The following is a 14436-nucleotide window of genomic DNA, read 5'->3' on the forward strand; positions in this document are numbered from 1 at the left end:
GGACGAAGCAACACTGTGCTATGGCCACCTACAGACTGGCCAATTAGCCGCGGCCAGTGTGTGTGTAGGCAAAACTCTGCAGAAGCATTGACATTAAACGCATAATGGTCATTAAAAGCCTCTATTTGCATGCAACACTCTTACAACTAGTTAAATGTGAACAGTGGTGGCATCGGCCACTGATATATAGAGTACCAATGGGACAGCCGCAGCTGTTCGCACATGGTATATGCAGGCAGCGTTTAGAACTGCCACATAGAGTTGCCACCCCTGGCCGATGCCATCCAGCAGTGTTAATGTAGCCTTAGAAGTCTGAGATTCCGCTGTACCAAACAGATGTCCTGCTACCTGCCTTTGACACCTACTAAAGTACAGTACATTCCAAAAACCTGCATCTGCAACCATACCTGAAAACTCAATTTTACCTACGCCAAGAGAGTGCAAACAAGTTACAAAAGACTGCCATGTCAGGAGGCTACTGCCACATTACTAGAGACTGCAAAAAAATTTTTTTACATATACACACACACACACACACAATAAATTTAATATAATCTCTATCTATATACATATACACACACACACACACACACACACACACACACACACACACACACTCTATATCACTTAAACTGTTACCTCTAAATATCAAAATTAAGTTCAAAATTATACATTAAGTGATGTCGAAAGAGACATTTGAAACTCATATTATCACGTTTCAAAAACTTATTTGGATTCTAGCTGTTAGCAATAGGTCACCAAAAAGAGGGGGCAAATCTGTACCAATTGCTACATTTTAGAGGCTGTACAGTGGTAACAGCAGGGGCTCTGAACACTGTGATCTTTAACAATAGTTTTACACACCCCACTCCCTCTTAGAATCACCATCTGTAGCACAGCGCTACATCTCCGGCATGCAAAACACATCTGCCTCTGCCAGTGTCCCCCCACTGAGTTACCCATCTGGAACAGGTGCAGAGAACCCAGGCACACAGGAGAATGGAAGGGGCGATGCAGGACCTCTAGCAGAGGGAGGAAAAGGGCTGGCACTCACGGAATAAAGGAGTCAGGACTAAGTGTGGCACCATGTCACATCCTGCTAAATGTGTCTGCCAAAAAGCGTGTTCAATTACCCTCGTTAGCGGCATTAACTTTCGGTGTGTATAGCAAATGGATTTCAGCACTTGGGAGACAGGATACTTAAAAATAACAGCTTTACCTGCACCATCTGTTTCAGAGGGTTATGCGAGCACCCGAATATTAAACTGTAGCTAGATGTTAAATGAGGAGAGAGGAGCTCACAAGGTTCCTGCTGCTTCCTTCCTAAGCAGCAGCTTGATATACAGAGGATTTTTGCTGCTGTCAACATTCTCCCATAAACAATACTTTACTGGAAAGAAGAACGATCAAACGGTAAAACGTCAAACAGCTGTATTTACCAACAATGCAATTAAAAGCCCAGAAAATATGACATTTATTAGGATGCAATCACAAAACCTAAAATGAAATTGGACACAACATATGATAAAGATAAATGTTTATTTGATGGTTCCCACCAGGAAAGGCAATACATGAGAACAAAACATGTAGGGTGCCTTCCATGTTTATTTAATGAAACCTGATATGAAAGAAAAAATGGCAGAAACTTGTGGACCGTTTCTGAAAATGCCAGTTGCCTGGCAGACAGTGGGCTTGCCAGCTGTCTCTGTGGGATCATTGATGTCTGTAGGGAACATTAAAATTGTTACATGTCATAATAAACTCACCCTGCTTCTAAGATAGTCAGCCAAGTTTCTGCGTGTAAAGTTTGCAGCTGCACTGGGAGACAGCTCATACCCTAAAAATAAATAAACAAGATCAAAAAATATGTTGTTTTAATGAGGATGTCATTATTAAAAAAAAAAAAAAAAAAAAATCAATTCACTCTGCTCGAGTATATTTTCTTCTAAAAGATAAGCGTGTTATTCACTACCCATCCATTACACACAGTGGGGCAGATCCACATACGCTACGCCGCCGTAACTTATCTTTTTTAATTTGAATCCACAAAGAATCCGCGCCCTAAGTTACGGCGGCGTAGTGTATCTCTTGCGGTGTAAGGGCGCGAAATTCAAATGGATCTAATGGGGGCATGTTTTATGTTAATACGTCGTGACCCGACGTAAACAACATTTTTTTGGAACTGCGCATGCGCTGTCCCTGGGGGTATCCCAGTGTGCATGCTCGTATTAAACCGGAACCAGCCAATGCTGACGTCATTCTACGCAAATTCCTATTCGCGAACGACTTACGCAAACGACGTAAAAAAAATCAATTGTACGCGGGAAGGACGGCCATACTTAACATTGAGTACGCCTCATAATAACAGCTTTAACTATACGCCGGAAAAAGCCAAACGGAAACGATGAAAAAAAAATGCGCCGGCCGGACGTACGTTCGTGGATCGCCGTAAATAGCTAATTTGCATACTCGATGCGGATTTCGACGGAAACGCCACCTAGCGGCCGCCGAAAAATTGCATGTAAGATCCGACGGCGTACGAAGACGTACGCCTGTCGGATCTAGCCGAGATGCCGTCATATCTTGTTTTGAGGATTCAAAACAAAGATACGACGAGGGAATTTTGAAATCACTTAATTTCTTTGTGGATCTGCCCCAGTGCCTTGAAAAAGTATTCATACCGCCTGTAATTTTCCACATTTTGTCATGTTACAACCAAAAACATAAATGTATTTTATTGGGATTTTATGTAATAGACCAACACAAAGTGGCACATAATTGTGAAGTGGAAAATTATAAATGGTTTTCAAAATTTTTTTACAAGTAAAATATGTGAAACGTGTGGCGTACGTTTGTAATCAGTTCCCCTCATCTTGTAGAACCACCTTTTGCTGCAATTACAGCTGAAAGTCTGTTTGGGGATGTCTCTACCAGCTTTGCACATCTAGAGGGACATTTTTCCCCATTCATCTTTGCACAATAGCTCAAGCTCTGTCAGATTGGGTGGAGAGCGTTTGCGAACAGCAATTTTCAAGACTTGCCACAGATTCTCAATTGGATTTAGGTCTGGACTTTGACTGGGCGACTCTAACACATGAATATGCTTTGATCTTATCTAGGGTTGTCCCGATACCACTTTTTTAGGACCGAGTACAAGTACCGATACTTTTTTTCAAGTAGTCGCCGATACCGAATACCGATACTTTTTTTAAATGTGTCCCCAAATGCAGCCATGTCCCCCCACATATGCAGCCATGTCCCCCCACATATGCAGCCATGTCCCCCCACATATGCAGCCATGTCCCTCACATATGCAGCCATGTCCCTCTAGCCATGTCCCTCACATATGCAGCCATGTCCCTCTAGCCATGTCCCTCACATATGCAGCCATGTCCCTCACATATGCAGCAATGTCCCTCTAGCCATGTCCCTCACATATGCAGCAATGTCCCTCTAGCCATGTCCCTCGATGGGGCGGCGCGATGCGGCGGCAGCGGCGGGGGGGGGGGGGGGGGAAGTATTCTATTTAGGTATCGGGGGTATTTGCGCGAGTACGAGTACTCCCGCAAATACTCGGTATCGGTCCCGATACTGATATCGGTATCTGGACAACCCTAATCTTATCCATTCCATTGTAGCTCTGACTGTATGTCTGGAAGGTGAACCTCTGCCCCAGTCTCAAGTCTTTTGCAGACTCAAACAGGTTTTCTTCTAAGATTTCCCTGTATTTGGCTCTATCCATCTTCCCATCGGCTCTATCCATCTTCCCATCAACTCTGACCAGCTTCCCTGTCTTTGCTGAAGAAAAGCATCCCCACAATATGATGCTGCCACCACCATGTATTACGGTGGGGATGATGTGTTTAGGATGATGTGCAGTGTTAGTTTTCCACCGCACATATAATTTTGCTTTTAGGCCAGAAAGTTAAAAATTGGTCTCATCTGACCAGAGCACCTTCTTCCACATGTTTGCAGAGTCCCCTACATGGCTTCTTGCAAAAACTGCAATCAGGACCTTTCTTCTTGTCCCTCTTCCATAAAGGCCAGATTTGTGGAGTGCACAACTAATAGTTATCCTGTGTGCAGATTCTCCCACCTGAGCTGTGGATCTCTGCAGCTCCTCTAGAATTACCATGGGCCTTTTGTCTGGTTCCCCGATTAATGCTCTCCTTGCCTGGCCTGTCAATTTAGGTGGACCGCCATGTCTTGGTGGTTTTACAGTGCCATACTCTTTCCATCTTCAGATGATGGATTGAACAGAGCTCTGCGAGATACTCAAAGCTTAGGATATTTTTTTTTAAGCCAACCCTGCTTTAAAATTCTCCACAACTTTATCCCTGGCCTGTCTAGTCTGTTCACCAAGGTTCTCTAACAAATCTCTGAGGGTTTCACAGAAAAGCTGTATTTATAATGAAATTAAATTACACACAGGTGGACTATTAATTAGGTGACTTCTGAAGGCAATTGGTTTCACTATATTTTAGTTAGGGGTATCAGAGTAAAGGAGGCGGAGTACAAATGCACACCACACTTTTCAGATAGTTGTTTAAAAAATTTTTTAAAACCATTTATCATTTTCCTTCCATTTACATTTTTGGTTGCAACATGAGAAAATGGGGAACATTTCTATTTGGTATGAATACTTTTTCAAGGCACTGCAAGGGCAACTTGCTGTTCTAAGGCATGTTTGCACCAAAGGCACTTCAATGAGCACTTGCACTAAGAGAAGCATGTAGACTCTCTAAACTGTCCTCCTGCAGAAAATTCTACTTATTTGGTGGTCTCTGATTTCAATGCTTTGTGTCACTTACCCCAAACAAGCATAAGGCAGGTGAAATTAGAAAGTCAGACCTTCTAAAGGGGCATATGTACTTTATGTACTTCTACCAAGTCAGTGATAGAAAAAAAAAATCCAAAGCCACTGGTATTAAAGCCAGGATTCTAGTAGCTTCAGTTTTGGTTTCCTTTTAATTGCATAAACTAACCAGAGTTGCATGTGCCTGTGCATTTAAAAGAGAAGTATTGGACTGGGAAAAAATAATCATACTTACCTAGATGGCTGCAGCACTGATCTCAGTTGCAGTTGTCCCTTGCCGCCTCTAAGACCGAGAACTGAGTGATCAAACACAGCTAATTGCCCAGCTCTCTGTTTTAAGCCTGCAGTGAGCTGGCAATTGTCAGTCACTATGTCTCTGCTCTCCCCCTCCACCGCTCACTGGATTGCTGGGCTGTGAAGGGGGCGGGGTTAGCTGGCTCAGGTTGAGACAGCGGCCGGTCCAGGCTTCTGGGTGGACCCTCATCATACAGTCAGGATCTTTTAAGAGCCTGAATCAGGTCTGTGACATCAGCCATTAGTGGGCTTCAGTGTAAATTAACATACCTTAACTATCTGGAAGAAGGCAAAAAAATTAATAAAAAAAAGAAAAAAAACCTACTGGTGCTGTGTTTTTGCAGTCCTCAAGTATCCTCAACAGGTCATGTTTTCAATGTTCCCCTCACTGGATTAGAGAGAATAGGGAATGATTAAACCCGTCAGGGTTTTTGCTTCTGCTGGGAAGAACTCCCCTAATTTCCTTGCTTCATTCTCAAAAAGAGTGAATCTTGCCAGCAGTGACACGGATTGCACAAAAATTCGGGGGTACTAACCCTTCCCTATCCAACATTTAAAAAAAAAAAAAAAAAAAGTTTTAGCCAGAGACACGCTTTAAAGCGGGAGTTCACCCGAAATTTTTTTTTTAACATTAGATGGATGCTCATTTTGTCTAGGGGAATCGGGTGTTTTTTTTAAATCGAAGCAGTACTTACCGTTTTAGAGAGCGATCTTTTCCGCCACTTCCGGGTATGGTCTTCGGGACTGGGCGTTCCTATTTGATCGACAGGCTTCCGACGGTCGCATGCATCGCGTCATGAGTAGCCGAAAGTCGGTGCGGCTCTATACGGCGCCTGCGCATCGACGTTCGGCTACTTTCGGAAAATCGTGACGCGATGTATGCGACCGTCGGAAGCCTGTCAATCAAATAGGAACGCCCAGTCCCCGCAGCCCATACCCGGAAGCGGCGGAGAAGATCTATCTCTAAAATGGTAAGTACTGCTTCGATTTAAAAAAAAACTACCCGATTCCCCTTCACAAAACGAGCCTCAATCTAATGTTAAAAATTAACTTTTTGGGTGAACCTCCACTTTGTGTTTTTTTTTAATTCCTTAACCATGATTGGGAGTAGAGGGCTGTGAAACCTTGTTTGCACCACGTGAGGACCAGCATTGACAGACAACCAAAATAATTATTTTTTTTAACCAAAAAATGACAATATAAAATGATTCCCAAAACTCACCATTTCTCATTTTGTACAACTGCACATTCTTCTGAATGTACTCTGCAAACTGCACGGTATCTCCAGCCTCTCCCACACACAAAAGAAGGATCTTCTCACTCATCTTGAACATTTTGTCCGCATCTGTAGTAAAAAGCACAGTGGCATACGTATAAAATATCCAAGCCGTTTTTGGCACGCGCTTAAAAAATTATTTAAGGACCGAAGAATGCAAAAAATCCCCAAAACATATTTTCTGAAAGCAAAAACCCTAGAGAATAAAACAGTGGTAATTCCATTTTTTTATATCATACAATGTTACCACAAAATTTCAGTAAAAATAAATAAAAAAACACACATTAAAAGTTCATTTTAGGGGGCACAAAAACTACAATTACCATATATACTCGAGTATAAGCCGACCCGAATATAAGCAGAGGCACCTAATTTTACCACAAACGTATTGACTCGAGTATAAGCCTAGGGTGTCCATCTGCATGCCTCACTGTGCCCATGCCTAGACTTACGTTTAACATGGGAGTATATAGAAGGGGTGCCCGGCTTTGAAAAAAAAAAAAAAAAACGGTGCTCCCTGGCTGTAGGTTCCCCAGACAGCAAACTTTGCACACTTGCAGAGGAAGAGTGGGGCATTTTATGTGTTTGGGTGTAACTTAAATTTTTTACAATTACATTAGTATATGTGTGTGTGTGGGGGGGGGGATATTATGTGCTTTGGTGTAACTTAAATTTTTTACAATTAAACATAAAACGAAAGTCCCCTATGCAATGATTTTTTAGGTGACAGGTTCTCTTTACCCTCTACCCTGTGACACCCGCTATGCTGGGCAAGTAGAGCCTGTGATACATAGTGGGGGGGCACACACAGGGTGCATTCGGGTGGCATCCCAGGCATCAGGACGCAATTTCTTGCTGCCACAGCGCCTGCTGTTTGTGGAGCCCTGGATTTGAACATATTGGTAAAGAAATACAAACACTAGGATGAAAGTGAAAATCCCAGTCTAAGATATAAAGGAACATGTTTAATAAGAGTATGAGGTGGTAATAAAAGTTTGGGGATTTTTGCGGAGAAGGGATATGCAGAAAAGCAGGAAGCTGTGAGGAGCTGCAGATTCTTTCACTTTCACTTCCAGCACCTCACACCAACACCATGATGTGACAGATTTCTACAAGGACTCACAGCTCTCCAACATTCTCTTTGTTCACTGCCTCCCATCTTAATACAGCTCCTCAATAAACACATTTTTAAACACCGTGCTTCTTTCCACTCTTCCCTGGGTTTCATTGTCAGGCTCTTACATCTGGCATAGGGGATAATGCAAATGCGTGATTTAAAGTTGAACTCTAGGAATTCTTATTTCTGCAAACTTAGATCCAGCTTGGCTCAATGTAAATATACATATGCGATATCCAGAGGGCCACTGAAAGTCACTGAAACATAGCGCCCAACTGTCCCTGATTTGGAGCAATGTCCCCCATTGCCCCTCATTTTGGTCCAATTCATATAGTTCTATATAAAATGCACTTTCTATCTTTCATAAAGTGTTCCCCAGCGCTAAACCTTTCTTCCAAATTCTAAATTGCTGCATTTGTACATTTTAAAAGCCAATATAAAGAAATAGTAGTGGTTAAAAAAAAAAAAAAAAAAAAAAAAAAAAAAAAAAGGCCTTGTGGATTTAACCGCTTCAATACAGGGCATTTGCAACCCCTTCCTGCCCAGACCAATTTTTAGTTTTCAGCACCGTCGCACTTCGAATGACAATTGCGCGGTCATGCAACACTGTACTCAAATGAAATCTTTATGGGGTTTTTTTCTCCACAAATAGAGCTTTTGTTTGGTGGTATTTGATCACCTCTGCGGTTTTTATTTTTTGCGCTATAAACATAAAAATAGCGACAATTTTGAAAAAAAATAATAATATTTTACACTTTTTGATTTTAAAAATATCACAATTTAAAAAAAAAAAAAAAACTTTTCCCCTGAGCTTAGGCAGATATGTATTCTACATATTTTTGGTAAAAAAAAATAAAAAAAATAAAATAAAATCACAATAAGCGTATATTGATTGGTTTGCTCAAAAGTTATAGCATCTACAAAATAGGGGATAGATTTATGGCATTTTTATTTATTTAAATTTTTTACTAGTACTGGCGGCGATCTGCCTTTTTTATTGTGACCGTGACATTGCGGCAGACATATCGGATACTTTTGACACGTTTTTGGGACCATTCACACTTATAAAGCGATTAGTGCTATAAAACTGCACTGATTACTGTGTAAATGTGACTGGCATGGAAGGGGTTAACACCAGGGGCGATCAAGGGTAAATATGTTCCCTAGGGAGTGATTCTAACACACAGATCAACAGATCCACAGTCCTGCTGTGATCGTGGGTGCCCAGCGGACATCGCAGCGGCCTGGCATGCGCACCGGGTCCCGAGTGATGCGGCGGGCGCGCCCCTAGACGGCCAAGAAACCCAGGACGTCATATAACGTCCACCCGGAGGTAGGGAAGGTTCCTGTTGACGTAATTTTACAATGACTCGGTAAGGAATCGGTTAATTAACCTTTAACACATCAAAAGTCCCAGAAGACTATGGGCCCATTCACAAGGTTCACACATGAGCAGGAGGGAACTGGCTGTGAGGCTGCAAGGTTTCACTGCCTGTTTCCCCTTACTTGCGATGCCGGTGCCTGCACCTGAAGCCGATTAAAGAATCGGCTTGGGTGAGGTCATTGCTGGATCCCTGGACAGGTAAGAGTCCTTATATTAAGACCCCTTTAACACTGAGGCGCTTTCCCACTGGAGCAGTGTGCTGGCAGGACAGTAAAAAAAAGTCCTGCTAGCCGCATCTTTGAGGCACGGTAGGAGCGGTGAATACAGCGTCCTAAAGCTCCTCTGCCCATTGAAATCAACATTTTGTTTTTGATCATACTTTTATTTTAGGACTGGGGTAGATTATTAAAGAACAAAAGAAAACACCAATAATTGGACTATGGAAAAGAGCAGAATATGGGATGCAGAACCCTATAGACATAGAGATTACAGTGACCAACACCAGTGACCTGGAAGCTGGTTGCTGTGGGATACCGCACTCAGTTCTGGCTCCTGAAATCATCCATTATCACACTAGACCAGTGTTTCTCAACTCCAGTCCTCAAGGCGCCCCAACAGGTCATGTTTTCAGGCTTTCCATTATTTTGCACAGGTGATGTGATCAGTTTCACTGCCTTAGTAATTACCACAGCTATTTCATCTGAGGGAAATCCTGAAAACATGACCTGTTGGGGCGCCTTGAGGACTGGAGTTGAAAAACACTGCACTAGACTATACAAGGCTGTATTGCTATCAGGGTAAAATACAGAGACTTTACTTCTGACCCACTGAGGGAGATTTACAAGGTGGCAAAATCTGGTGCTACTGTGCATGGTAGAAGCTTTGACAATAAAACCTGGAAGCTGATTGGTTTCTATGCAAAGCTGCAGCAGATTTTGCACTTCCCAGTTTTAGTAAATCAACCCCGTTTGTACAAAATTGTCTTATGGGGCCCCGGTGCATGGATACTCCACTTTTTGGAAACCTCCTCCCCTCCGGTGTCACATTTGGCACCTTTCAGGGTGGAGGAGGGAGCAGATACCTGTGTAATACAGGTATTTGCTCCCACTTCCGGGTATAGATCACCTCGGTGATCGAGATGACCTACGCCACTTCCTGCGCCTACACTGTTCTTCCCTACAGTCTTTTGGGAAACACACAGGTCCCATAAGATAGCAGGGAGAAGTGAGGACGCGCAGCGTTACTCGCGCAGTAGAGAACCAGGAAGTAAAGCCGCGCGGCAGCCGAGGGAGGGGTCGGCTTCAGATGCCGACATTACGGGTGCCCAGGACAGGTAAGTGTCCATATGTTAAAAGTCAGCAGCTGCAGTATTTGTAGCTGCTGGCTTTTAATAGTTTTTTTTTTTTTAGACGGACCTCCACTTTAATGCATCCTATGCATTAAGGTGAAAAAACTTCTGGCAGTCACCGGCCCCCCAGCCCCCCGTTTTACTTACCTGAGCCCCTTCATCTGCTCCACGGGGAAACACTGTCTCTCACTCCACGGGCTCCCGTCTCTTGACTAGATTGATAGCAGCACAGCCATTGGCTCCCACTGCTGTCAATCAAATCCAATGACACAGGCACCAGGGGGGCGGGGCCAAGTCCGGCATTCGTGTCTATGGACACAAATGCTGGACTCGGAAAGCGCTCCCGCAAGGTAACCCCCTCGGGAGAGCGCTTCTCCTAGGGGGTTATCTGATGCGGGGAGGAGCCACGAGAGCCACCAGGGGACCCCAAAACAGGTGGATCAGGGCCACTCTGTGTACTGTAAAACTAACTGCACAGTGGAGGTAGGTATGATGTGTTTGTCTTTTTTTTTTTTTTTACGATCCTTTACAATCACTTTAAAGAAAAACGAATGGCAAAACATTTTTTTTTGGGGGGATAGAGCGGAGAGAGATAAGAAACACTTGTTCAGTTTGCTCTTATTAATCAAGTCACTGGGATGGACTCAAGTTGATGGCACTTAAAAGCGTAATTTTACCCATAACAAATTATAAAAAAAAAGAAAAAAAAAAAGAGAACGTTCTTTAGCAAGGAACATACGTTCCACAATAATTATTATGCCATCAAAATTAGTGTTTGCTGTAAATTGTCTCCAGCATTGTTTCTGTTTGTTCTTGCTGGAGGCTGCCATTTTGCTGAAGCCCAGAGCCCTTGAACAGCAGTAAATCATAAAGCAGATCCAAAGCCATTGATTTAACAGGTTTGAAAAAACAGTTACATTCCTGGAATGCTGGGATTGCTAACTGTCACATTTTTTTGTGTCCTCAACCAAACTGTCAAACCATCAAATGGCTGGTGTCAAAACTGGTCACATGTGCAGTACCATGGAAACCGCGAGTCAAACAGAAGCAGTTTCCTTGGCTTTAAGGCCCCTTTCACACTGGGGTGTTATTCGAGCGAAGCCTCATCTGCAATCCCAATGTGAAAGCCTGAGTGCTTTCAGAGCCCTTTCACACTGCCAGCGCCTGAAAAACGCTGGTAAAGCACCGCTAAGACCCTAACATTTTAGGGCGTTTTTGTAATGCCTCAGAGTGAAAGGGTAAGGCGTTTTTACAGCGCTTTCAATTAATTTCAATGGAGAGGGGCGTTTTTGGAGCGTTTTTTTCAGCACCCAAAAGCTGCTCCAAAGATGCTGCTTGCAGGACTCAGTGTGAAAGGGTCCATTGAGAGCGTTTTATGAGCGCTATTTTTAACGCTAAAACACTGTAAAACGCTTCAGTGTGAAAGGGGTCTAAAGAATAGGAGGGTTTAATTCTGCTAGAAGACTGCCAGCAGATCGGCCTCTACAAATTCAGCAGTGCCTAAAAATAGAGAGCATCTGAGCATGTGCAGAGCAGGGTGAGACCATGTATTAATGGATTTTAATCAGTATAGACAGTTATTTTTAATGTTTTACATAGCTATACCTGCAAAAGGGGTCAGCCTGAAGTGACCTAGCAGGACTTAAAGAGGAGTTCCACCCACATTTAGTAGATGGGGCCCGGAAGTTCGGTCCCCTCCTCCGCTGCCAGACCAATCAGAAGGCACAGTAGGGAACCAGCTGTGAAGCTGAAAGGCTTACTAGGAATGGCGGCTGCAGTGCCAACATTGCGGGCTTCCTGGACAGGTAAATGTCTTAATATTAAAGCGGAGTTCCACCTTAATTTTTTTTTTTAAGCCAGCAGCTACAAATACTGCAGCTACTGCCTTATAAAATATGGACACTTACCTGTCCAGGGCGCCCACAATGTCCTCACCCGATCTGTCCCTCGGCTCTTGGGTAGAGGCGCCGGCATCTTCAGTAAGGGAATAAGGAAGTGAAGCCTTGCTGCTTCACAGCCAGGTTACCTACTGTGCGCGTCGTCCCTGCTGTCTTCTGGTACTTGTGCATCTCCAAGAAGACGGGAGGGGGGCTGGACATGGCGTAGATCGCCGCAGCTATCTATGCCCGGAAGTGGGCGCAAACACCTGGATTAGACAGGTATCTGCTCCCCCCCTGCATTTGTAGCTGCTGACTTTAAATTTTTTGTTGTGAGTGGGCGGACCTCCGCTTTAATAATATCTGTTCATATCACTGTCTATGCCCCCATTAGCGAGATTTCCCCCCACCCCCCCTCCATTTACCATTATCATTGAAAGTGAAAGTAAGAGAAAATGCCAACTGTTGGGTTGTCCCCAGAAAAGTAATAGAGGGGAAGCCTATTAGGGGCACTAGTTCTGGTGACAAGTAGGAATTCCTATAATTTGGAGGGATTTCCTGTCACTTCCTGTTTGGATATGGGACAGGAAGTGAAGGGAAATCTCCCCAGTGGGACACAGATGGCAAAAATAAACCTTACGTGTGTTATAACCCTTTCTTACTCTACCCTAAATGTAAATAGAGTTTTGCCTATAGCAAATTACTTTAAGAATACAGACTTGAATAGGATTTTAGGTGTCACTTTAATTACAATAGAAGGTGATGTAAATATAAATGTGAACGAGCTTGTATCTTGGAGTGGATGGCACTGTTTCATGTGTATATAAGCCACAAGAGTCATGGACACAAGATGTGGCATGGCGGGTCAGGATGGTGATCATGGCAGTCAGGTGCTGTGTGTGATGGCGGTGTGCTCTCACCTTGCTTCATCTTGATGATACTGTTGGCACACACGGTATCGGCCGCCACCATTACGTAGTCGGACCCCTGGATCCCGATCAGATACTCCATGGCTGTACTGAGTTCTTTCTTTTCTGATAAATCAGCTCCCTGGGCTCAGGACGTTACACAGCAATTCAGTTCAGGCCGGGATCCTGGCGCACTCCTCTGACGTCACGAGCAGCGCCGCTCGCAAGGGATGCTGGGGATTGTAGTGGAGAGCATGAATGACTTGCCTCTTTCCTCCTCAATGATTCTCTGTTTGAGGAATTTAGCTAAAATAACGTCAAAAGTGTATTTATTACTGCATTTGGTTTTTGTGTAAAGCAAAAGAAGGGCTGAAAAGAGCACGCATGGGTTTAATCAGTCATTTTTTATTTATAGTTTTTCCTGACGTGGTTGTGTACTTGGCATACATTGGGGGGCAAATTAGTGACAAATCAGACTTCCTCTTAGGACTCATTCATAGTTCTGTACCTCTCTGAAGAGCAATCTGCGTGCAAATCGCTGTTCAGAGAGCATTCTTAATGCCTACTTTAACCCCTTGAATCCTGAACTAGCGAGCACATGGTTGCAGCAAATGTGCAGAGCGACCCCATTCACTTTAACTGGTCTCAGTCAGCCTTAAGCAACAGGGGGTTTACTTCCTGACTCAAAGAATCATGGTCACAGACTCTGTTCACCCCCACCTGCTGCCTCTGCAGCTAAAAAAGGGGTAGCGGTTGGGGTGAGATAAAAGCAGGGCTCAATCGTGAAGAGGGGGGGCGACTTCATTATCAACGTTTCTGTCATAGGTGCAGGGCTGGTGCTAGACTATTTTGTGCACTAGGCAAGACCAGCTACTTGCACCCCCCCAAAAAAAAAAAAATCGCAATTTTAAAGCGGGAATTCACCCTGTTAAAAAAAAAAAAAAAGTTTTTTTTTATTAGACCATTAAATTCGGCATCGTAGCGCGAGCTACGGTATGCCGGTCTTACATTTTTTATCCCCGTACTCACCGTGCTATCGATGATTGAAGAATCCGGGGAATGGGCGTTCCTATGGTGAGAGAAGGTGATTGACGGCCGGCCCTGGCACGTCACGCTTCTCCGGAAATAGCCGAAATAGGCTTGGCTATTCACGGCGCCTGCGCATAGCCTGTGCGCAGGCGTCGTGAATAGCCGAGACCTACTCTGGCTGTCTTCGGGGAGCGTGACGTGCCAGAGCCGGCCGTCAATCATCCTCCCTCTCCATAGGCACGCCCATTCCCCGCGGGAGTCGGATTCTTCAATCAACGATACCACAGTGAGTACGGGGATTAAAAATTTAAGACCGGCATACCGTAGCTCGCGCTACGATGCCGAATTTAATGGTCTAATGATGGAAAGGAGGGTGAACTACCGCTT

The 14436-nt window shown here is 44.0% G+C and overlaps 1 protein-coding gene across 1 annotated transcript in view; it reads right to left on the minus strand.

Annotated features, from left to right (window-relative positions):
• Window positions 1-13242, minus strand: part of PSMB2 (proteasome 20S subunit beta 2) — a 31445-nt gene extending 18203 nt beyond the window's left edge. Inside the window, exons 1-3 of the mRNA XM_040337313.1 lie at window positions 13033-13242; window positions 6333-6455; window positions 1767-1837 (exon numbers count right to left, since the gene is read on the minus strand). Of these exons, the coding sequence (XP_040193247.1) occupies window positions 1767-1837; window positions 6333-6455; window positions 13033-13123 (285 nt within the window). The 5' untranslated portion in view covers window positions 13124-13242. The remainder of the gene's footprint in view (window positions 1-1766; window positions 1838-6332; window positions 6456-13032) is intronic.
• Window positions 13243-14436: the final 1194 nt, after the last annotated feature.

The sequence above is a fragment of the Rana temporaria genome, chromosome 2, assembly GCF_905171775.1.
Source record: "Rana temporaria chromosome 2, aRanTem1.1, whole genome shotgun sequence".
Taxonomy (NCBI): Eukaryota; Metazoa; Chordata; class Amphibia; order Anura; family Ranidae; genus Rana; species Rana temporaria.